At 42.1% G+C, this 25770-nt stretch overlaps 1 protein-coding gene across 3 annotated transcripts in view; it reads left to right on the forward strand.

The window, feature by feature from the left end:
- lypd6 (LY6/PLAUR domain containing 6) overlaps positions 1-25770 on the forward strand; it is a 247224-nt gene that overhangs the window by 193165 nt on the left and 28289 nt on the right. The window contains exon 2 of one of the 3 annotated variants that reach the window (XM_059647463.1): positions 19902-20083. The exons of the other annotated variants lie outside the window; for them this stretch is intronic. Coding sequence (XP_059503446.1) covers positions 19966-20083 — 118 coding nt within the window. The 5' untranslated portion in view covers positions 19902-19965. The remainder of the gene's footprint in view (positions 1-19901; positions 20084-25770) is intronic. 3 annotated transcript variants of the gene reach the window in all.

The raw sequence follows: 25770 nt of genomic DNA on the forward strand, positions 1-25770 counted from the left end.
GGGAGGAAGGGATGGTGAGAGGAAGAACCGGTTAGGGAGGCAGAGACAGGTTGGACTGGTTTTGGGATGCAGTGGGTGGGGGGGAAGAGCTGGGCTGGTTGTGTGGTGCAGTGGGGGGAGGGGATGAACTGGGCTGGTTTAGGGATGCAGTGGGGGAAGGGGAGATTTTGAAACTGGTGAAGTCCACATTGATACCATATGGCTGCAGGGTTCCCTGCAGCCATATGGTATCAATGTGGACTTCACCAGTTTCAAAATCTCCCCTTCCCCCACTGCATCCCTAAACCAGCCCAGTTCATCCCCTCCCCCCACTGCACCACACAACCAGCCCAGCTCTTCCCCCCCACCCACTGCATCCCAAAACCAGTCCAACCTGTCTCTGCCTCCCTAACCGGTTCTTCCTCTCACCATCCCTTCCTCCCACCCCAAGCCGCACCCCCAGCTACCTACTAACCTCATCCCACCTCCTTGACCTGTCCGTCTTCCCTGGACTGACCTATCCCCTCCCTACCTCCCCACCTACACCCTCTCCACCTATCTTCTTTACTCTCCATCTTCGGTCCGCCTCCCCCTCTCTCCCTATTTATTCCAGTTCCCTCCCCCCATCCCCCTCTCTGATGAAGGGTCTAGGCCCGAAACGTCAGCTTTTGTGCTCCTGAGATGCTGCTTGGCCTGCTGTGTTCATCCAGCCTCACATTTTATTATCTTGGAATCTCCAGCATCTGCAGTTCCCATTATCTCTGATACCAATCAAACGAGTTGACTTGCCTGGACAGCGTTGAGCTACTTAAGTGATGTTAAAGCTGCATTCATCCAAGCAAGTGGGGAGTATGCCATCACATCCCAAACAGATGGCACTGGGGAGACAGGAGGTGAGCTATTCACTGAGAATTCCTAGCCTCTGGCTTGCTATTGTATCCATGGTATTTATATAGCTGGATTACTTTTTAGTCACTTAAGATGTTAACAGTGGAGAACTCAGTGAAAGAGATGCTCTTTTGGAACGGAGATGACCATCCTTACCTCCTCTGGCCAACAAGTGACTCCAGACCCACAGCAATACGGTTGACTCTAACCTGCTCTCTGGACAATTAGGGATGGGCAATAAGTGATGCCCTCGTCCTGTGAATGAATAAAAACAAAAGTCCCTAGCACTAGTGTAGTGCTGCTATTACTTGTTACTTATCAGCTCCCCTAATGTTCCAGGGTATAGATTCTATAGAAAGGATAGAAGTGGATGGTGGGGTCGGGGGGTGTGGGGGCGGTGCATGAGGTGCAAGGGGAGGGGCAGTGGTAGTTTTGGTTAGGGATAACATTGCAGCTGTACTTAGGGAGGATATTCCTGGGAATATGTCCAGGGAAGTATGGAAGTGAGAAATGAGAAAAGGATGCTCGCCCTTTTGAGATTGTACAATAGGTCCCCCAATAGTAATTGGGAAATTGAGAAACAGATTCGTGAGGAGGTCTCAACTATCTCTAAGAATGATAGAGTTGTACTGTTAGGGGATGTTAACTTTCCAAACATAGACTAGGACTGCCAAGGCATTAAGGGCTTAGATGGAAAGGAATTTAAGTGTGTCCAAAAGTTTTTTTTATTCAATATATGGATGTATCTACTAGAGAAGGAGCTAAACTTGACATTCTCTTGGGAAATAACGCAGGGAAAATGACAGAGGTGTCAATGGGGAGAGCACTTTAGGGCCAGTGATCACAATTTTATTAGTTTTAAACTAGCTGTGGAAAAGGATAAACTTGATCGAAAAGTTAGAAACTTGGGAGTTCTAGTCCAGGATTCTGTCGGGGTAAACTTGCAGTTTGAGTCAGTAGTCAGGAAGGCAAATGCAATGTTGGCATTTATTTTGAGAGGACTTGAATATAAAAGCAGGGATGTGCTTCTGAGGCTTTATAAGGCTCTGGTCAGGCCATATTTGGAGTATTGTGTGCAGTTTTGGGCCCCATATCTCAGAAAGGATGTACTGACCCTGGAGCAGGTTCAGAAGAGGTTCACAAGAATGGACCCAGGAATGGAAAGCTTAACATATGAGGAACGTTTGAGAACTCTGGGACTGTACTCATTGGAGTTTAGAAGGATGAGAGGGGATCAAATTGAAACTTTCAGAATACTGAATGGCCTGGACAGAGTGGATATTGGGGTGATGCTTCCATTGATAGGAGAGACTAGGACCCAAGGGCACAGCCTTAGAGTAAAGGGATGACCTTTTCAAATGGAGATAAGGATAAACTTCTTCAGCCAGAGAGAGGTAAATCTATGGAATTCACTGCTACAGAAGGCTGTGGACGCCAGGTCATTGAGTGCATTTAAGACTGAAATAGATAGGTCCTTTATTATCAAGGGGATCAAGGGTTATGGGAAGAAAGCTGGAGAATGGGGTTGAGGAACTTATCAGCCATGGTTGAATGACTGAGCAGACTTGATGGGCCGAATGGCCTAATTTCTGCTCCTATGTCTTATGGACTTAAAGTTCTAAATTGGAGTAAGGCCATTTTGGTGGTATTAAGCAATAAGTTTTAAAAGCTGTTTGGGAGAGGATATTTATAGGTAAAGTGGTGGTTGGAAAGTGGGAAGCCTTTAAAAATGAGATAGTGAGAGTCTAGGGGCAGTATTTTTCTGTTAGTGTGAAAGGCAAAGCTGGTAGGTACAGAAGCAATTGAGGCGCTGGTCAAGAAAAAGAAAGATGCATATGGTAGATATAGACAGCTAGGATCGAGTGAATCTCTTGGAGTATAAATACAATAGGAGTATATTCAAGAAGGAAACCAGGAGGGCCAAAAAGGGGACTAGAAAAAGCTTTGGCAAATAGGGTTAAGGAGAATTTAGAGAGATTCTACAAATGCATTAAGGGGAAAAGAGTAAGTAGGGAGGGAGTACAGCCTCTTAAAGATTAACAAGACCGTATATATGTGGAACCACAGGAGATGGGTGTAATCTTAAATGAGTATTTTGTGTCAGTATTTCTGTGGAGAAGGATACAGAGCTAAAGAACTCAGGGAAATAGAAAGTGATATGGTGAGAAGTGTATGTATTACAGAGGGGGAGGTGTTAGATGTCTTAAACACAAAACGATGGGTAAATCCCAGTATCTGATCGGGTGTATCCAAGAACTTTGTGGAAAGCTAGGATTGCTGCACCCCTTGTTGAGATACTTGTATTATCAATAGCCACAGGTGAGGTGCCAGAAGGTTGGAGGGTGGCCAATATGGTGCTAATATTTAAGAAAGATGGTCAGCAAAATCCAGGGAACCATAGACGAGTGAGCCTGACATCATTGGAGGGGGTTCTGACAGACATGATTTCCATGTATTCAGAACGGTCAGGACTGATTGGGTATAGTCAGCATGGCTTTGTGCGTGGGAAATGGTGTCTCTCTAACTTGATTGACTTTGTTAGAAGTAACAATGAACAGGAACAGCTCGCCATTTAGATACAGAATTGACGTGAAGGTAGGAGACAGTGGGTGGTGGTGGAGGGTTGCTTTTCAGACTGGAGGCCTGTGACTAGCGATGTGCCACAAGGATCAGTGCTGGGTCCACTGCTTATAGAATCATAGAATCATAGAGTCATGGCTTGTTGTCATTTGTATAAATGATTTGGGTATGGATATAGGTAGAATGGTTAGTAAGTTTGTAGATGATACCAAAATTGATGGTGTAGTGAACAACGAAGAAAGTTATGTCGGAGTACAACAGGACCTTGAACAGATGGGCTGATGCTCCGAGTGGTAGCAGATGGAGTTTAACAGCTAACTGTGACGTGTTACATTTTGGTAAAGTAAATCAGTTCAGGACTTACACACTCCCCCTGGGGAGTGTTGTTGAACAAAAGGCCTTGGGGTGCAGGTTCATAGTTCCTTGAAACTGGAGTCACAGGTAGATAGTGTAGAGATGAAGACGTTTGGTATACTTGCCTTTATTGGTCAATGCATTGAGTATAGGAGTTACAATGTCATGTTGCAGCTATACAGGATTGTTGGGTAGGCCACTTTTGGAATGCTGCATTCAATTCTGGTCTCACTGCTAAGGGAAGGGTGTTGTTAAACTTGAAAGGGTTCATAAAAGATTTACAAAGATGTTGCCAGGGTTGGAGGGTTTGAGCTATAGGAAGAGACTGAGTAGGCTGGGACTACTTTCCGTGGAGCATCAGAGGCTGAGGGATCTTATAGAGGTTTATAAAATCAGGACAGGCATGGATAGGGTAAATTTTCTCAGGGTGGGAGAGTCCAAAGCTCAAGGACGTAGGTTTAAGGAGAGACAGAAAATATTTAAAAGGGACCTAAGGGGCAACTTCTTCGCACAGAGGGCGGTGCGTGTATGGAATGAGCTGCCAGACGAAGTGGAAATGGTACATGAACCAGGAAAAAGTGAGCTGAATCAACTCGCTCTATTTCTTGGACTAAAGGTTAAAAATACATTTTGCAACAGTCGAGTTAAAAATGAGAAATCGTGTGACAGATGCGAGTCCCCTCACCGTGCCAATTTTTAGCATTGTAGCAAAGAGAGTAGATTAATAATTAATGACATGTGTGATTTCTACACTGAGTTATTGGAAAATGCACCCTGACAACAACAGCTCAAAATTAATTGGAAGAGATTTGTGAACCTTGAGCTACTGTTGTGGTGTATTCTAAAGACCATTGATGGAAGTTGACAGCTTTGCCTCTAAATGTGAGGTACAGACTCCTTAACCACTTCTTTCTGACCTCCCCCATATTCAAGATCACTTTTCAGAATACCAAACAGCTACTGCTGTAAGCGTTGACAAGCACAAATTTCTTTTTCAAATTGCATTATCTATCTCTGTCTTACAATGGGTGAGTTCATTTGTTTAATATTACACTTAAGTATTGAGTATACCTTCCTTTAATGTGGGCAGCACAGTGGCTCACCATGCCAGGGACTCTGGTTTAATTCTAGCCTTGGGTGTCTGTCTTTGTGGAGTTTGCACACTCTTCCCCATGTCTGTGTGGGTTTAGGACAGATGCACCCATTTCCTCCCACAGTTCACAGACGAGCAGGCTAGGCGGATTGGCGTGCTAAATGCAGGGATTTGTTGGGGTCAGGGTGGGATGCTGTTCAGAGGGTCGATGCAGACTCAGTGGACCAAATGGACACTTTCTGCACTGTCTGGATTCTATGGATTTCTTCATATTACACAATATAGTGCTGTTCAGTGATTCAAAGGCAATTTTAACTCTTTAAAGCTTGTCAGTAAGTAACCCGAGATAACAAGGTGTAGAGCTGGATGAACACAGCAGGCCAAGCAGCATCTCAGGTAACCCTGTGTATTTTAATTAACCACTGGAGAGTCGCCAACAGTAATTACCAGTCAATACTGGATAGGCACCTAGTATGCAACTGTTGAAAGTAATGACTGTAATAAAAAAGTTGAATGTAGAAGAAGCCACACCGGGTGCAATGGATACAATATACCACATTGGCAGACGTGCAGGTGAACATCTGCTTGATATGGAAGGTCATCTTGGGGCCTGGGATAGGGGTGAGGGAGGAGGTGTGGGGGCAAATGTATCACTTCCTGCGGTTGCAGGGGAAGGTGCCGGGTGTGGTGGGGTTGGAGGGGAGTGTGGAGCGAACAAGGGAGTCACGGAGAGAGTGGTCTCTCCGGAAAGCAGACAAGGGTGGGGATGGAAAAATGTCTTGGGTGGTGGGGTCGGATTGTAGATGGCGGAAGTGTCGGAGGATGATGCGTTGTATCCGGAGGTTGGTGGGGTGGTATGTGAGAACGAGGGGGATCCTCTTTGGGCAGTTGTGGCGGGGGTGGGGTGTGAGGGATGTGTTGCAGGAAATGCGGGAGACGCGGTCAAGGGTGTTCTCGACCACTGCGGGGGGGAAAGTTGCAGTCCTGGAAGAACATGGACATCTGGGATGTGCGGGAATGGAATGCCTCATCCTGGGAGCAGATGCAGCGGAGGCGGAGGAATTGGGAATAGGATATGGAATTTTTGCAGGAGGGTGGGTGGGAGGAGGTGTATTCTAGGTAGCTGTGGGGACTGTTCCTGTTCGGAGATTTTATTACACACTTTTGGAGCAGGTAGAACTTGAACCCAGTCCTCCTGGTTCAGAGTCAGGGATACTAACACTGCATCACAATAGTCCCTAAAAGTTGTACCATAGTGACTAGGAAGTGAACTGTCACTGTGTGATGCTATTACTGCTTTAATAATTGCGTTAAACTTTTGGCCATAATCAGGCAGGGAAGAGTGCACACCTATAAAGGAAGCACAAACCTACATAAGCGCTAAATAACTAAATAATTAGTTACCAATGGGAGATATGGAAGATCAGGAAAAGCTCAGAATTCATGAAACAAGTACATTCCAAGAAACAGTCAGGTTGATCAAATTCATAGAGCTACAGGAAAGCAAGAGTAAGGAATTTGAAGTTAATTCACAGGGTTATGATAGGCTTAGAATGTACACAAGGAAGAGAGTGATAAGGAAACGGAACTTTGTAAATGCAATACCGCATGATAATTTTGGAAAAAGAAAGTTCTGCTGATACCTGTTGTAAATTTTCACTTTACTGGCTGAAACCGCTCAATGGAATTCTTCTCGTCTACCTCTGTTTGAAATTGAGAACTTAAATAGTTTTCCAGTTCCTACTTAAATTTCATGATGTGGAGGTGCTGGTGTTGGACTGGGGTGGAAAAGGTCAGAAATCACACGACACCAGGTTATAGTCCAACAGGTCTGTTTGAAATCACAAGCTTTCAGAGTCTCAGTCCTTCTTCGGATGTTAGTGAGAGACGCAGTATCAGACACAAAATTTATAAGTAAAAGATCAAAGGGTCACAACACTGATGAGGATGTATTAAATAAACATAAGATGTTGTTAAATCTTTAATCAGTTAGGAGGTTTTAATATATATATGTAAATCCATGAATTGTTTTGAAGTCACTGTCCTGAGAGAACTAAAGGTTTTATCAGTGTAAAGAAGAGGTGACATTTTAGGTCAGACAATGCAGTTAGGTGTGAGGCCTTGTTTAGAATCTGTTTGTGTTTCAGTTTGGAGTCAGACTGGTTTTATTTCTAAAGTAGGAATTTATAAAACGCAACATTGACTGATGTCTATAAATTGTGTGCTTTTTGAACAAAATAGAATGAATCTGCAAACATAAATCCACCCCGTTGAATTTCCATGTGTGTGTGTGTTTGTGTGTGTGTTTGTGTGTGTGTGTGTGTGTGTGTGTGTACGCATATGCGCTCGAGAGCTTGAGAGAGGGTGTGTGTTTGTGTGTGAGTGTGTACTGTGGGGGGGTATCAGTTGTAAGTGTGACATGAACTCAAGGTCCCCATTGAGGCCTTCCTCATGGGCACTGAACTTAGCTATCAGCCTCTGCATTGTTGTGTATCTGAAGTCCGTGTTTGAGTACGTTTATCCTAAGAACCAAGACAGAATGTCCTTGACTGCTGAAGTGTTCGCCCACTGGGAGGGAACATCCTTGCCTGGTGATTGTTGCACAATGCCCATTCATCATTGTTGTAGCGTCTGCTTGGTTTTGCCAATATACCATGCTTCAGGGCATTCCTGCCTGCAGCATATGAGATAGACAATGTTGGCCGAGTCACAGGAGTATCTGCTATGTATGTGATGAGTGGTGTTCCCATATGTGATGGTATGTTGATGATCTGAGGTATATTGCAGAGGTTACCATGACAGGGTTGTATAGTGTTGTGGTCAATGTTGTCCTGAAAGCTGGGCAGTTTGCTGTGAGCTATGGCCTGTTTAAGATTCGGTGGCTGTTTGAGGGCAAGAAGTTGAGGAGTGGAGGAGATCTTGGTGAGGTGTTCATTGTCATTGACGATGTTTTGAAGGCTGCAAAGAGCATGGTGTAGTTTCTCCTCTCGCGGGAAGTACTCGATGATGAAGGGTACCCTGTAGACGTATCCCATATCTGTCTTCTGAGGATGCCATTATGATTTTACACTGTGGCACATCGGAAGTGGCAGTCGATGAGTTGAGCATTGCATCCTATTCTTACAAGAGCATCCTTTGACACCTTCAGGTGTTTGTCTCGTTCCTCCTCGTCCGAACAGATTCTGTGTATGTGTGGGGGTGGCTTATAATTTATTTTTGACTTTTTCCTTCGTGGGATATTTCATAAAACTGATTTCCTTTTAACAACAAATTTAGGAAAATAATACTGATATTTATTCTGCAATTGCTGTTCAAAATTTCTTTGCCTCTTCACAGTCTTCTCCTTTCAAGCCTTGCCATAAAACACATCTTTTGACCAGTCTTTAGTCACTCCTAATTTTTCCTCTGTCTTGGCCACCTTGGGACACGTTGAAGTCACTACATAATTATACATTACCAACAAAACTGTATATTTTAAAACTTAAGTAATAGCAGCAGGAATAAAGATTAATTCAAATGTTTAATGTGACAACAAAAGCATTCTATGAAAGGTATTCAATATTATGTGATTTAATATTTAAAAATACACATACTTAACATGATGAAATGTTGCCTCAAAATCTGAAGTTTTGAACAAATGTATCTTTTAATAAATGATTACATTTGCACAAACATCTTCTAATAAATATTTGAAGTTTGACACGAGTTTTGATGTGATAATTTATCACGTTTTGAGAGATAAGCTTAGTCTAGTAGCCAAAAACAATTACCTTACAGATTTGCTGTTTGTTTTTGTTTGGTTTGTTTTCAAAAGTTTACCTAGATCTCCAGACAAAGATATACATTTTCAGAGTAATGGTAATTTTGCTTCCACTATTTAGTGATTTACCATCTGGAAACCAAAATAAACTGGAATAGGTAGGCTTGAAGCAACCCAAAAACCTAAATGTTCGTACATAAGTTGTTACTCTTTGGAAAAGATCATCTGATATTCTGTAGTATCAGTTTTTCTGATAATAATTTCTGAATGCTCTTTCTCATAATATGAGTGACTTGTCATACCTTTGTCAAAATAAGAATATATGCATGTGATTTGAAACTTAATTATTTATGACAACATTTCTTACTTCCAATGATTCTTGATTCAGTATTGTGACAGTACTTAATCATTTCAGTTATAACACAATTTCCCATTATGTCATCCTCAGACTGGCATTTTTTATTACAAAAGAAAATTAAGGCCAGATTTAGGGCCCAGGTCTTCCATGCCTGTGCCCATTGTTTAAGGAGCATTTTTGTCCTGATTTAATAAAGCACGTATAGTGCTTTAGTCAAAACCATCCTAAATAGGTCAAAACAAGAATTCCACCCTCCTACATCTTTATTTGACTCTGAAAATGGGAGAGCATTAATCAGGACAAAAATGCTCCTTATTGCTCACAGGGTGTCCTTGAGTAGAAAAATGCTCACAGAGTGTCCTTGTTAATAGTAATGTCCCTATTAGCATTGGGTATGGCTGCTGGGTTGCTTTGAAATGGTAGCGATAGTGTAACGGGTACCTCAGAGAGCCTGTAAGTCCTTCACCCAGTCGAAGTGACTAGTATGTTGTTGTTCTGGTTGTTAATTTTCATTGTGAATGACACAAAGAAAGACCCACCAAGATTTTAATTCATCTGTTACAAACACTATACGAAAGCACAAATTCCAATCTTACCCTAGTCCCTGACTCCAGACTCACTGCATCACATTACCCTTAACAGACCAAAATTCATCAAGGTAAATGGTTGCTTCATTCCTTTGTGTGTCCAGGTAAAACAGAGGTACTTCTCTGGGCTGCATAAATGATGGTGTCCCTCCTGACCCAGAATGCCTCGTGCCTCCTTCTCGCCAGACTAGCTTGGGGAACCCTTCTTTCCACACTTTATTGGATGCCAGCTGGTAGTCAACAGCTACCTGAGAGGCCAAATATATTAGTGATTATGGGAACTGCAGATGCTGGAGAATCCAAGATAATGAAATGTGAGGCTGGATGAACACAGCAGGCCCAGCAGCATCTCAGGAGCGCAAAAGCTGACGTTTCGGGCCTAGACCCTTCATCATCATGAAGGGTCTAGGCCCGAAACGTCAGCTTTTGTGCTCCTGAGATGCTGCTGGGCCTGCTGTGTTCATCCAGCCTCACATTTCATTATCTAGGCCAAATATATTGCCTTATTTGTCTAAAAAAACAGTGAGAAGGTGAGAGAGTACATTTTACTATCCATTCTGTAGTTCAAAACTCCTTCTCAACTTTGTTAATGTATCATTAACTTTAATAGTCTTCATACATAAACATCCAGAAAATATCCCAATTACTTGATTAATAGGCTTTGCTGAATGCTTTCTCACGTTCAATTCCTATGCAGCTGACCCTTTAGAGCAAAATAATAACTTTTCCAACTAACCTATTAGTGATTAACTGGGGTTCTCACTAAGTTAAGACCTGATAGGTTCCCAAGGACATTGAGGTATACTTGCAGGGTCATGTAACACATCGTGTTAAATCCTCGCAATCCGCAGTGACAGCTCACCATGATCTAAAGAATGTTGTTTGAATGTTCTCAGGAGTCAAGGAGATATATTGCCACTTTTCCTAAAACTGGTCACTTTTCTTCTCCTTTGCAGCCTCTTCCTTACAGTTAGAAATCACATGTCCAACAGGTTTATTTGAAAACACAAGTTTTTGGAGCCTCAGTCCCTCTGCAGGTGTTAGTCCCTGAAGAAGGACTGAGGCTATAAAAGCTTGTGTTTTCAAATAAACCTATTGAACTATAACGTGATGTTGTGTGATTTCTGATCTTGCCCACCCCAATCCAACACCAGCGCCTCCACATCATGGCTTCCCAAGAGTTAGTATCACCAGCAATATAAGGTGGATGGTAACATGGGATTGCACCATTTTAAGGAATCTTCTGGTTTGGGCCTTCACTCTGTGCTAGGATTGATTTTCTGGCCTTTCCATCCCTGTTTGCTGGTGGGGGTTGGTGGTACACTTCAGACATTCAGTTAGCAGCTTTGTGCGATTTCTGAGCGATGCACTGAAACATCAGAAAATCCTGCACAATGTAAGCCCAAGTTTCTCTGAGCACTGCAAGCATTCAGCCTCATTGGCAAGACTATAAAGCTGTATCAGGGTGAAAACAAGTTACCGATTTGACATCTTTTTACAAACGGGATCTTTGAATAATCAGTCCCGAAAATACCATCATAAAGAATGAGAAATTCACCTGATATAATTGACAAACACTAACTACATCTGCAAACCATGTTGATTTTACAAAGTGCTTAGTACAAAATGAGTTGACCGCAATTATTATCAATAGCAACAGTTTGAAATGTCCAAGTGGTTAATGATAATGCTTTAAAGTTTGACAGGAGAACAAAGCCATGTTAGCTAAATGAGTCTGAACATGAAACCAACACAGTTTCTGTTCCAGTTGATATTACTGTTGGGTCCAGATCTTCTCTTAGTGACTCTAATCACAGGGAATTCCAGGTCCAAGCATAACACCACCACATAGGATACTTTCAAGCCAAATTCTGACTCAGACTATATCCATCAGGAGCCTCCATGCTGCATATTTATATTTGGTTCAACAATGTGGCCGTGAGTTGTTGCTTATCCACTGAAATCAAATTCTGGCATTTTTCTGCTCAACAAGTATAAAAGCACTCCTTTTGTCATATCCCAGAGCCAAGTTCTCATTGTTCTGAAGTTGTATTTTAGATTTACGTTGCGTGTTTTTGAACTCTTGTTACAGTACATCTTGTAACAGTTTCTGTGTGGCCACCAGGTTATTTTCCAGTCTTGCTTCAATGAAGTAATTCTTATGAATCCTTTTATATGTTTAATATTATGTACCAAGAATATGGCACACAGCTGCCAAAGATTGTCAACCATATGTTACAACAAAGTTAATCAATTGCAAACTGCAAACAGTATACACAACAAACACATATCACCAGTGATTCTAAGTCCTCAATCTCTTTAATTTCAAGAATAAAAGGCCTCTGAAACTATTCTATAGTTTTTTCTGTGTGCAGAGCTCTATTTAAAAATGATTTTTTCACTACTCAGTAGTTCTCTATGTAATCACCACCCAGTACCTACTATTTTCTACATAATTACCCTCTGATATTATCTCCATGCAGTCATTGCCAGATATCTTTTATTCTCCAGACAGATGCACCAGACAACCATTAGTCTGCATCCTGTCCACATTATTAATCTTTATACCATTATCAGTACCAATTTTATTTTCAGTACAATTAGAGTTGCTTGCAGGAGCAATTCGTCCGTGCTTCAAGCTAACAAAATTGTATGAAGAGCGAATTCACAACATTGTTCCAGTTGATCATAGAATCCCTACAGAGTTGGAACAGGTCCTTCGTCCTAACAAGTCCACATTGACCCTCAGAGCATCCCACCCAGACCCATTCTCCCTATAACCCGCCTAATCTACATTCCCCCAAACACAGTGGGCAATTTAGCATAGCTACGCCATCCTCAGAATGATGTGCAAGGTAGGTGGATTGGCCATGCTAAATTGCCATTGTGCCCAGGGATGTTTATATTAGGTGGGTTAAACATGGGAAATTGGGGGAATGGGTCTGGGTGGGATGCTGTTCGGAGGGCTGGTGTGGACTTGTTGGGCTGAATGGCCTGTAAGGATTCTGTGATTCTAACCTGCATATCTTTGAACTTTGGAAGGAAACCAGAGCACCCAGAGAAAACCCACACAGATGTAGGGAGAATGTGCAACCTCCACACAGACAGTTGCCTGAGGGTGGAATCGAACCCACATTCCTGGTGCTCTGAAGCAGCAGTGCTAACCACTGACCCACCATGTCGCTCATTGCCATTGCTCATCCTTCATGACCAAACATCCTCATGACCAAATAAAATAGTTGGAATGTCCAGAGATAATCGGAACTGCAGATGCTGGAGAATCCAAGGTAACAAAGTGTGGAGCTGGATGAACACAGCGAATGTCCATCTCACTTTTTAGATGACTAAAATCCATATTTCCTCCAAATGGATGTCTGCAGGTTGAACAATGGCCTCTGGATTCACCAGGCTGAGAATCTTGATGGTTCAAGTAGAACAGTCCTCAGCTGTGGTTACATTCAGCATCAGCAAAGTGTTGGATCACAAGAGTTGGAGTTTTTTTTAAATGGGCTTTCTTATTTTAAACAACTTGTTCCCCCTAACGAATATCTATTTTCTATTGCTTTGGAGCTGCCTTTTAATGAAATATTTCTACTGCTGCACAGATTTTTACAAAATTGATTCCCTGTCGATGGCATGCCTTTAAAGATCATAGACAGCGAAACAAAGTTAATGGATGGAACACCCACAGGAGTCTGAGCAGTATGGGCTGTGGCACTGTTTGTGTGAGAACTGGATGAGAAGTCTGGGGTGACCCATCTCAACATTAGGCGCATCTCACTCCATCTTTCATGTTTTTGATAAGCAGCGTGGAAGGTTTCTTGCTAAGCAACAGTGAGTTGTCAATGGAGGGAGATTATTGCTTATTAAAGGCCTTGTCAACAGCCTAACTCACCTCATTCATATTCAGATTCCTACCTTATCAAACATGTCACACAAGATGTTGAAAAATACTGAACATGGAAACCAGGGTGGGTACCTGGTGACTTCAGCTCGCCACTTGCTCTGCAGGGTCTCCCTGTCTCCAAAGCCCAAACTGTAGCCCAGGACATTATTCATAGACCCTTAGTTATTGACATCCAGTGTTTGTCATCCTGTCTCAAGCAATTTGCAGTCAGTGAATAAAATCTCCTCATTTGCAATTGTTGAATTGTTAGCCTGTATGTGCTGTTCCCCTAATGGACAATGATGAACTTTGGAATCTGCAGTAGGTGCTGTGGACACAGTGACGGTGAACTAGAGGTTTGCAGACCAGATGTAGCTAAGAACTGGTCCATTAGGTGGCCTGTTTGTCATGTGGCGACAAGGGTGAGAGAAAGGTGTAAGTGTTGGAGACTGTAAACCGTGGCACATATTTGCCATGATCAGCATGACTTTGTGGCTGCTGTACCATTCTGCTGACAGTAAGGGGCGACACCAAATTGTCAGAGGCTTTTCAAAATGGCATGGGCACAAAGGATGCTGGTCTTTCAATGGAGTGGTGACTTGTTCTGGGAATAGCAAGTGGTAAGATAATGATAGAATCAAACTGAAGGGATACCATATGATGGGGTAGATAATTAGTGCTTTTGGTAGAATATGGTGAGAGAACTTGCCAAGCCTCACATAGAAGAATCCCTCGAAACCACATGATACAAATCACACTTTGTCAAGATAAACATAAAATTCCGTGAAAAGTTTCAGGATAATGTTCTGACTCGAGGTAACCTGCCCAAAATGTTAACATTGTTTCTCTTTCCATGAATGCTGCTGATCTGTTTAGTTTCTCATCTTGTTTTTATTTGTCATTGAGTCATACAGCGTGGAAACAGATCCTTTGGTCCGACAAGTGTATGCCGACTAGGTTACCAAACTAAACCAGTTCCATCTCCGGGCACGTGATCCAAACCCTTCCTATTCATGTACTTATCCAAATATCCTCTAAATGTTGGAACTGTTCCTGCATCCACCACTTTCTCTGGCAATGCATTCCACACACAAATTGCTCTGTGTGTAAAAACAAAATTAATTATCGCTTGTGTCCTTTTTAAATCTTTCTCTTCTCATTTTAAAAAAAAATGCCCCCTTGTTTTGACCCTGCCATCTGATCCTTATTAGTTGTCTCAGAAAGTATTGCTGTAAAGTATTTCAGTTACTTAATGTGTCATTAGTATGCTGTCCAGGTTTGCAGGCATAGAAACTTTGTGTGTGCCTGATTCTCAGGCTGTTGCCTATCTTGGAACCTGTGCAGAATTTGCCAAGAGTTCATCCGACCTTGGTGATTCTGCGGGCTCCTTCTTTATTGATAATGAACCTTCTCTCCAGAAGAAGGCAATGCCCAAAGTTACACAGACTGTTTTCCCCCTGATTTGTAACCGGGCCAGAGGATATTTCTGCCTAACATAATTCATTCTTATGCTTTCACTTTTCTATTGAGGAACTGGAAAAACACCCAGTTTGTGTTTTGATCCAGAACTGAAGGTCCAAGTATAAAGCTCAACAGATGAATGTGGGTAGAAGAGATTTGTGTTTTTTATACACTGGCCTCACTTTGAAAACTGGAGTATTCTTGTTTTGGAAGGACTACAACTGTTCTACACTAGAAAATAATTCCATTTGCACAAGCATAACTGAGCCTAGGTGCCAATGGGGACTGCGGTTGGAAAGACTATTATTCTGAACATTTTATTTTTCTAATTTATTCCTATGATCTGTAATGCTGGAATTTTAATATCCTTATCTTTCCTTCCAACTTTTTCCCTAAGAAATTGTAATTAAGAATCTGTACCCAGGCACCTATGTACCTAAGATGGCACCGTTAAGTGGCGATTTATAAACTTTTCACTGTACTCATTTGTGTACATGTGACAATAAAGCAAATTCTAAATGCTGTAGCTTCTAAGTCTTGTTATTAAATATTTGGTTAAGAAACTGGCAAAAGATGAAGGCTTATAGTGTAGAAAATTATTAAGGTTTAAAACTTAAAACATTAAACCATACAGAGAGGAAGATCCCAGGTTCAGCCTGCTATCTTTGATTAACAAAGAATCATAGACTTCATAAGAGGCCCTATGGTCCATTGAGTCTGGACTACCAAAAGTAGACTAAATCTCCACTAGTTGCACTCTCCAGCATTCAGTGCAGAGCCTTCGAATGTTATGATAGCTGATTTCAGCTGAGTGCACTTTGGCAAAATTTCCTTGTCCATCTGTCAACAAAATCAGAAAGTCATTTCACGAAAAATTCCACTTCCCAGTCTGGCTAATAGCTCATGATTATTATACCTAGTGGTAAGCTGTCTCATGTTTTTGATGGGGCATCTTTTATTGAGAAGCAGGACCATGTTAACATGGAGATCCCATTATCAGATGCACTCTGTGGCCAATAGTTGGTGGAGGTTTGTTACATCCCAAAGTAGATAATTTCCCAAAAAATTGAGCGTGCAGAACATTAAGTGCAAAAGCACTGTTTTGAAATGAGAATCCACAGTTTCAGGAGATTGGCTAAATCAGTTGCTTAGTGTGGTGCAGAAAATCACCAACAGTGTGCCTTCAATCCCTGTTTGTCAAACCATGAGCGATATTTTTCGCACTGCGAAGACACAACAATTTCTCTCTCCTGAGAGAAGTAAGATCACATTCACTGATACTGGAAAATGATAATTGTGATAGTCGAAACTGCCAATGCTGGAGAATCTGGGATAACCAGTTGTAGAGCTGGCCAGGCAGCATCAGAGGAGCAGGAAAGCTGACATTTCGGGTTTGGACCCTTCTTCAGAAATGGAGGAGGGAAAGGGCACTCTGAAATAAATAGACAGATGGGGGGAGGTGGATGGAAAGTGGATAAAGGAGCAGATAGGTGGAGAGGAGACAGACAGGTCAAGGAAGTGGGGATGAGTTGGGCTGGTTTTGGAATGAGGTCAGGGGTGGGGAGATTTTGAAGCTTGTGAAGTCCATATTGAGACCATTGGGTTGTAGGGTTCCCAAGCGAAATGTGAGGTGCTCTTCCTGCAGAAATTCTGATTTTAAAAAAATCAAAGTCTTCCTATGCATTGGTCTCTGTCCTGTTGAATATTTGGCATAGTTAGCCTTGTAGAGGTTTGTTTTTGGTGAGCCCTTATCACCAAGATCTGTTTAAAATACTGGTGGTACTGTACATGCTCATGTTCAGCACACTGGAATCTGGCTGATTAGTACAATGCCACATTTCAAATGACCAGCAGCAACGCACAGTCAATGACTCCTTGCACACACTAGTAGCTTCTATCCACAGATTATCCCTCATGTCTGTAAAAAATTCCGTATTGAGGAAAAAAGAAAACTTGCAAATATGTAGTCTTTTACAATGTTAGAGTGATGTCCAGTCAATGAAGTACTTTTGAAGTGCAAACACATTCAGTGAAATCTCAATAAATAGCAATGGAATCAATGACAGGATTAATTATTTTAAGGTATTAGTTGTGTAAGAAATGTCAGCCTGGACAACAGGGGAACTCCCTTACTCTTCTTCATATCTTCGAAAGAGAACATCTACATTCACCTGAGAGGGTATTGAGTACCTCAATTTATGGCCTCCTCTGAGAAATGACACCAGCAACAAGGCTGCACACCCTAAACACAGACTATGAGCTCAAATCTCCAGAATAACTTAAACCCATGGGTTTGAAAAATTGTTTTTACACCATTGTATTAGTTAGGCTCAGATTTTGTGGGGAGGGAACACACCTTGGGTTAATATTCCAGGGACATGCACTGTAACCACTTTGCAGCCAGTACAGACAAAGTGGGCTGAATGGTCTCCTTCTATTACATAACACTTTGTGATACTGACAACACATGGCTCTGCTGAGGTGAGTAAGGAGGAGGAAGGGGGTTCCAGTACAATAGGGAGGGCGCTGAGAAGAGCTTGCAGTGTTTTTATGTGGTACCAGGTGAACCGTACTTGTTTGTCACATTAAGCTTTTCTGTTAAAAGAAATTACATTTGGTTGACAGCCTCCAATAATCACTTTAATAGTTTGGTTAGGCCCAATGTCAATTAAGTCACCCTGATGTTGGCTGCATTCAGGGTAATACCAATTTCTGGTGTGAAGTATAGGACTGAAGGGGGAGAGCACATTAGCAAATTCAACGTGCCTGATGCCTGCTGAAAATAGTCATCACAGAGATACCCATAGAATGCCAAAAATGACAAGGTAACAGGCTTCCGAAGCTGCTGGGCATGGAAAGCTGGCCGCTTAGCTGGACCTTCATCCTTCCTAGTGCTTGAAAATGGGTGTAATGAGAGGGAATTTCATCCCTAGGATATCTGTTCATAAATCACTGGTGCTGTCACAAGTCAATGCTCAAAATTTACACAGGAATGTATAAAAAACCAATAGGATGTACTTGAACTCAGTTGGAAATACTTTCACCTCTAGGTCAGGAGGCTATGAGATCAAGTCCCATACCAGAACCTTAAGCGCATAATCTAATCTGACACTTGAAGTGCAGCATTGAGGGAGTGCCTCATTTCTGAAGATGCTATCTTTCAAATGAGATGTTAAGTCCAGGCTCCATCTGCCTTTCATGTGAATAATAAATGTCCCACAGCCCTTTTCAAAAGAAAGCAGTGAGTTTGCCTGGTGGTCCACTTAATGCTCCTCAATCAATTAATGCAGTAATTTATTTAATTGCTGCTCAGGAGCTGTGCCTGCTGTGTTAACCAAACTAACAGCAGTCACAGTGGTCCAAACATAATTCACTCAGTGAGATGATTAGATGCTATAAATGCAGTTATTTCTTCTTTTCTTTCTGTTAGTTGATTGCTATAAATCTAAGCAGCACCTACTAATTGTATTCCTGCCAAGTAATTACATGCTATCATTTCATTTGAAGGTGTGTGAACAATTCTACAGGGGTGCAGTTCATTTTCTGGAACATTTTTATTTGATAAAGTTGAACCACTGAAGTTATTGGGTTTTCCCACCTGTTACATTGTATGTAGATGTTGGCAGGTCATAAAAGTTTTTACAAGGAATTTTTAAATTCTTTAAAAAATTACTTTTAAAATTAAATATTCACACCCAGTGCTTATCAGACATAGACACTACTGGGCAAGCTGCACAAATGGAAGAGTGGGATCAGTAGATTTCCATTGTACAAATTATTTTGTTTGAATAATGAATATTGACTTTTTCAACACTTGTGATGTTTAAAGCAGGGTCCATTGTTTATTTCTGATATGTGCTTTGGTACTTTTCTCTATCCCTTTTAGTAAGAAGTTGACAGAACATAACACACCAAAGACAAGTGCACACAGTCTGAGGTTTCCCTCTGACCTGCTGGTAATGTAATCTAACTGCAGACAGGAATGGAACGAATTATAGGGGTCAGTGGTGTGCTTGCATTAAGCCTTGCCCTGCTCACAAAGGAGTTTATAATTTGGGAGAATCGAGCTTTTATTAGGTGCACTGAGCTGGAAGGGAAAATATTTATAATAACGTTCTCCCCCATCAGGAAGCCAAAACCTTTTGTGTCCTCATCTGGTGATGGTAAAGAAAATATGTCCCCACGTTAATCATCTCAGACAAATGAGCAATTGTATCCCTTGCTTCATGAATTTGTCAGTTAATTTTATGGGCATGATGGCAAAGCAAGGGCCACCACTTTTATAATAGTCTAAGTCTGAAACAGCAGTGGACGGTGAGTTAGGGGAAAGCATGCTGTGGTACCCTACTGAGGCAAAGGTTCGGATTGTAAAGGCTGGGAGGATTTGACATTTCCATACCTCAGCCAGAAGAAAAAGAGGATGTAACGTATCAAATTATTGGAAACAGTACCCTGAGGAAATTCTGGGTGGTGGGGTGGGGGAAGGTGGAAAGAACTAGGCTTTAGAGTTGACTGACAATTTTTCTGCAACTTTCTTTGTTGTTTTGCTGGCTGAATCATGCAGCTGCTTGAGATGAATCGTCCTCCCTCCCCCTTTCCACCAACCCCACCGTCTGCCCAACACCCCATCTGCCTCACTTGACCCGCTGCCAAGGAAGGAGAAGTCGCTGACACTGTTGTCAGTCGATTGCCAAAGAGAATTGGCTCAGTGGGTGTGATGTGCGGTTGGATGAAACAGAGTCCTTTATCTTTCGGCTAATGCAGGGGGATCCTCATCTGCTGCGTGATAAATGTCTTGTACATGGTGTTTGTTTTAAAAGCTGGGCTGGTGTCAGGGAGACAGACTGTGTGTGGGAAACACCGTAAGCTTGTCTGCATGTGCTGGGCAGTTGTTAACTAGCTGCCATTCTCTTTATTTGGAGTGGGTCTCAGAAAATTCGTTGCTTTGTTTTTAGGTACTTTCTGCCAGGGAAGAAGGCATCTCATTGAACATCTGTATGCCCAAGCCTGAGACCAGCAATGGAAGCCCGGCCTGCCTCGGCCTGGGTCCTGCTGCTGAGCCTAATTGCTGACTGTCTAAAGCTGGTCCAACCTCGGGAGTTCACAGTGAAAGATATCATCTACCTCCATCCTTCAAGTAAGAAAAGATAAGGAGGATTATGATTTTTTTTAATCATGTAGCTAATCTTGCAATAATTGGTGAATAACATAATGATATTTCAATTTTGAAGAAATGAGCAATGCTCATTACATGTTTGATCAAATAATTGCTATTTACGGTGCTGTGTTCTGACATCTGCAGTTTCTGATGACTAGATACAACCACACAAATATCTACTGGTGTATAATTTAAAGCATGCAATGACAAGTTAGAGGCGTGTTAGTCTTGGTTAATTGTTTGCAGATAGCAAGATAGGAGGCACAGGTAGATAAGATAGTGAATAAGGCATTTGGTGGGCTTGCCTTTTTTGGTCAGTGTATTGAGTACAGCAGAGGGAGGTCATGACGCATCTGTACAGGACATTCGTTAGGCCACTTTTGAAATATTGTAACTAATTCTGGTCTCCCTGTTTTCGGAAAAGTGTTGTTAAAATTGAAAGGATGCAGAAAAGATTTACAAGAGTGTTGCCAGGGTTGGAAGACCTGAGCTATAGGGAGAGACTGCGTAGGTTGTGGCAATTTTCTCTGGAGCATCGGAGGCTGAGGGGTGAACCTATGGAGGTTTATAAAATCTGGAGGGGCGTGGATAGGGTGAATAGCCGAGAGTGTTTTTTCCCCAGCGTAGGGGAGTCCAGAACTAGAGAACCTAGGGCTAAGAAGGGAGGGGAAAGATATAAAAGGGACCTAAGAGACAATTTTTTTCTTGCAGATGTTGGTGCATGTATGGAATAAACTGCCAGAGGAAGTGGTGGCAGCTGGTACAATTACAGCATTTAAAAAGCATTTGGATGATTATGTGAATAGGAAGTGGTCAGAGGGATAAGGGTCAAATGCTGGCGAATGGGACTAGATTAATTTAGGCTACGTGGTTGGAATGGACAAGCTGAACCGAACAGCCTGTTTCTATAATGTACAACACACGACTTTAAGATATTCTTGTTTGCATTCAAAATTGCTCACATGTTGTTTTACATCATTTCCATGTTAGTTGGAGACATTAAAATATTTATAAAATAGTACGCACGAAAGAGGATGACATGAGCTTTGCTGCATGTCATGTGCTGTTTCAATTCAGCAACCCTTAAGTTTCCGTATGGAGCTGACATAATAATAATCATCACAGAATCCCTACGCTGTGGAAACAGGCCCTGAGGTCTAACAAGTCCACACTGACCCTCAGAGCCTCCTACCAATCTACACATCCCTGAACACCACAGGCAATTTAGCACCTAAACTGCACATCTTTGGATTGTGGGAGGAAAGCAGAGCACCTGGAGGAAACGCATGCAGACACGGGGATAATGTACAAACTCCACACAGACAATCGCCTGAGAGTGGAATTGAAACTGGGCCCCTTTTGCTGTGAGGCAGCAGTGCTAACCACTGAACCACCGTGTTGCCCCAAATTTCTGTCTAAAATTAATCATGGTTACTGAATTGTGAGGTGACAAAGACAGAGCTTCCATTTTGAATAATTATAGGCATTAAGCAGATATTTGATGTCTTTTAGAACATTTTTGTTGTTCCAAAGACCTCTGAGCTTTGGAAAGTAGCCCAGAAATGGTTGCAGTTTGGCCTCTAATTTGTCCAATCGCAGAAACTTCTTACTTAACATCTTAGTTCCAGTTTTCAAAATGGCAAGGAGTGTAACATTAAACAATCAGACTTTTCCTTTGATATGGACATATAAGTTTTTTTGAGTACTTTTGGCCATTTCTTGTCAGAAAATAAACACTCCAACAATATAAAAGAAATTTCAGTATAAATGTAAAGACTCAGGAGCAAATGGTGTGGCGTTATTCACCAGTCATTTAGTTGAGAGTCACTTCCTGAGTTGAGAAAACCCAGCTTCATTGACTGTTACTGACTTGCTGTGAGCACTGGATTGGATGCATCACCAGACATTACCAGTTTGTCGGCTTCCTTTTTTGGCGTGGATTGGACATTTGAGTCGAAAGACATACAGGGTATTGAGAAAGATATGGATTGGAGGAGAGTGGCTGGGTATGGTTTCTGGGGTCTATTTGTACAGAACTTGCAATGCTCGCGAATGCAAGAGGTGGAGTGGCAGGTAAGGAGGTGGCGTGGTGGTGAGGAAGCTGGCTTGAGGTGAACGTCATGTTAAATGTATTGGCAAAGGGATTTCAATTGACTTGCTTGTCATGTATCCATCTTATGAGCTCCACATCAGTCTGCCCCTGGGGCTGACTCGATGGAGTGAGCTGACTCTCATGTGTTGCACCATTACACCAACCATGAAGGAAAATAACAGAATGGTACACTGACTACCAGGTCTGGGGCACTGGGCTGTCACCCCAACATAATTTGGGAATGGAATGTCAGATCCCCTGCAGGGCAGTGGTAGGTGAAAGGACCCCACAATGTTGGGAAGGCTTTTGCAATGTCTACAGAATGCATCTCAGTCCAGCAAAGTGGCAGCAGGGAAAGCAGAAACCGCAGCCAATAATAAATCTGTCTCACCCTATTGACTCACAGTAGTTGCAAGAGTCACTTGAGAAGCCATTGGCTTCATGGCATTATTACCGAACTGTTAATCCAGAGACCCTGGTAATGCCCTGGGGATCTGAGTTCAAATCTCACCATGGCAGAAGGTTGAATTTGAATTCAATCAAAAACAAAATCTGGAATTAAGAGTCTAATGATGACCATGAAACCATTGTTAATTGTCAGAAAAACCCATCTGGTTCACTAATGTACTTTAGGGAGGGAAGCTGCCAATCTTACCCAGGGTCTTGCCTTCATGTGCCTCCAGACCCACAGCAATCTGGTTGACTCTTAACTGCCCTCTGGACAATTAGCGATGGGCAATAAATGCCGGCATTGCCAGCAATGCCCTCATCCAATGAATGAATGGAAAGAAAAGATGCTGGGATACTGTTTGGGAGAAGTCTGAGTTCATCAGGTCAGACAAGTGAAAACCACAGTAATTGATGTTGCTGTATGTGGATGCAATGTCAGCTTCTTTGTAATGGAACTTCTCATACCTGCAACCTGTGATATGCAGGTCATAGAACAGGAACACCCAGGCAGACACTGTTATAGCACACTTTGTTTTTGGCAGTAACGCTGTTAAAAAAAAAGGCATTGACCAAGTTGTAATGTTAAGTGAGGATGAGCCAGGCAGTGTTACCAGCTTCTGCATTGTGTCCCCTTGAGCTGGGCAGCTAATTCCTCAGATCCCATTGACACTCCTGCTCTCATTCTGACTAATAGGAGATGTTTCTTTCTCGTGTGACCAGTCTTGAAAATCGTACAGCTATCTTATTCTTCTGGTTTAGCAATAAATATGCCAGCTGATAAAGTGCAACCTTCAAATTTAAAGAAACACTTCGTAATGTGGCCACTTAGTAAGCCTAACAACTTTCTAATCGACCTGTTGGGAGGTGTTATTCCACATCCCTGGAGCAGGTGGGACATGAACCCAGGTCACTGGCTCACAGGTCATAACCACTGCATTACACTAGCGCCCATCCCACACAGCCTTGCAATTATTACCACTTCAAGCATTTAACCAGTTCCCATTTTTTGAAACTCGCTTTTGAATCTGCTTTCACCACCTTTTCAGGCAGTATTTTCAAAATGGCAAAACCCCAAATCTTTAACAAATTCCCATCTGCTTCTTTTTGACAAATGACTTAAATCCCTGCCTTTTGGTTATCATTCCTTTCACTGTTGGAGATGGCTGTCCTAACCTACCTGAGTGAAAACACATCAATTTTTTGTGCACAGTTGTTATTTTTGGTTCTAATTTTCAAGCAGTCTAAATTCAGAGCTGAATTCTAGGGCTGAATTTGGAGTGAACCTTCCTCCTGCATTCAGTGGACAAGATACTGTTTGCAAATAAATTCTTACTAACAGCTTAAGGACAAAGTGCAGGGTGAGGATGATTTACCAGAACTTGCTGGATGCTAAAATCTCTCATTTTTCATCTGTCGTTTCAGCATACGCTGATAGCTGTATTGTGTCTTTCTTATTCTTTGATGGGATGTGGAAATTGCTGACAAACATCATTTTTTGGCTATTGCTAATTGCCCTTGAACTGAATTGCTTGCTAGGCTATTTTACAAGGTGGTTACAAGTCAGTCTCATTATTGTGGGTCTGGAGTCACATGCAGGCAAGATACGTCTATCAGACCAGGTAAGCTTGGCAGATTCCTGGTCAAAAGATGTTATTGAACCAGATGGGAACCATGATGTTTTATGATCACTGTCATGGAGTCTAGCTTCACGCACTTGATTTAGTAATTAAATTTAAATTCTACCAGCTGCATGGAGGGATTTGAAGCCTTGTTCCAAGAGCTTTAACCCATGTCTCTAGATTGGTAGGTCAGTGACATTATGTAATTACTTCCCAGTGTTGAAGTGTCTGAACCTCTCTCAACTCCACCTGTCTATGAGATAGTAGGAACTGCAGATGCTGCACAATCTGAGATTACAAGGTGTAGAGCTGGATGAACACAGTAGGCCTTTCTGAAGAAGGGTCTAGGCCCAAAATGTCAGCTTTCCTGCTCCTATGATGCTGCTTGGCCTGCTGCGTTCATCCAGCTCTACACCTTGTTATCTCCACCTGTCTATGATATGGCTGAGATTAAGAGCTCAGTAATGGCACCTTAATGTGGGTGCCTTTATATTCAGAAATGTTTTCCTGTTAGCCGTGAAAATGTGCATTGATTTTATTTTTATAAGCAACTTGATCATTGAGATATTCTGGTGTAGGTGGTGCATGATGGATTGAGTACGTAGTGGAGGTGATGGAACTGCAGTGAAATTCCAGTAAAAGGTTCCGGGCATTTCAGGCAAAGCTTGGATCATTTTCTGTTCATGCCCAGCAACTTTTTGAAAAAAAAAGTCCCCTTTGGCCATATTTCATTAGAGACTGATTTTTACAGATGCTGTAAATCAGAAACTAAAATACAGATTGTGGAAAAGTTCAGCAGGTCTGGCAGTATCCATAAACAGAAATCAGAATTAACATTTCCAGTCTGGTGAGCCTTCTTCAGAACTTCCTCAGACTCAGCAGCACCCACGCTTGTGCTTAACCAAAGAGACACATTGCTCACCTGTTAATCGCTGTCCCCTAATTTCCTGAGGAAAATGTGTTTTAGGCACTTAGCTATAATCCCATTGGCTGGTATTCCTGCTCAGCAGCTCATGTGCTTTATGTACAGCACTGAAGGTGTAGGTGGCCACTTCATTGGGATTTGGGATTGTGTCATCAGCCTGAGGTGGATGAAAGTCTTCCCTGCATGTCTCACCTTGAAAGATCAGTGGAAAATTTTAACCATTTAAGCTTGATACCCGCTGATTCCTGTGAGTGCTACCCTCGGGTCAACCTACTCTTTATAGGTTTCCTGTGCTTTGCTAATTAGAAGAACAAGCAATGGTTAAATTCCACATCATTGCTTCATAATGCTACTGATCCTGGGCATTAGGTTTATAATTATTTTCGAAAAACTGTAGTTATGGTGTATTTTGCCCTGAAAGACTGATGTTCATCCAATAAACTGTCAGTTATTATCAGAAAAATTACTAATAGGTTCCTTATTTTCTGTGCGCCATTTGAAGGGATACTGCCCTTATGCCTCTGAAAACATAATCCAGTGAGCTCATTAATCTCTGTGAATAAGAGCCAGAAGAACCTTT

Source organism: Stegostoma tigrinum, chromosome 7 (assembly GCF_030684315.1).
Source record: "Stegostoma tigrinum isolate sSteTig4 chromosome 7, sSteTig4.hap1, whole genome shotgun sequence".
NCBI classification, from domain to species: domain Eukaryota; kingdom Metazoa; phylum Chordata; class Chondrichthyes; order Orectolobiformes; family Stegostomatidae; genus Stegostoma; species Stegostoma tigrinum.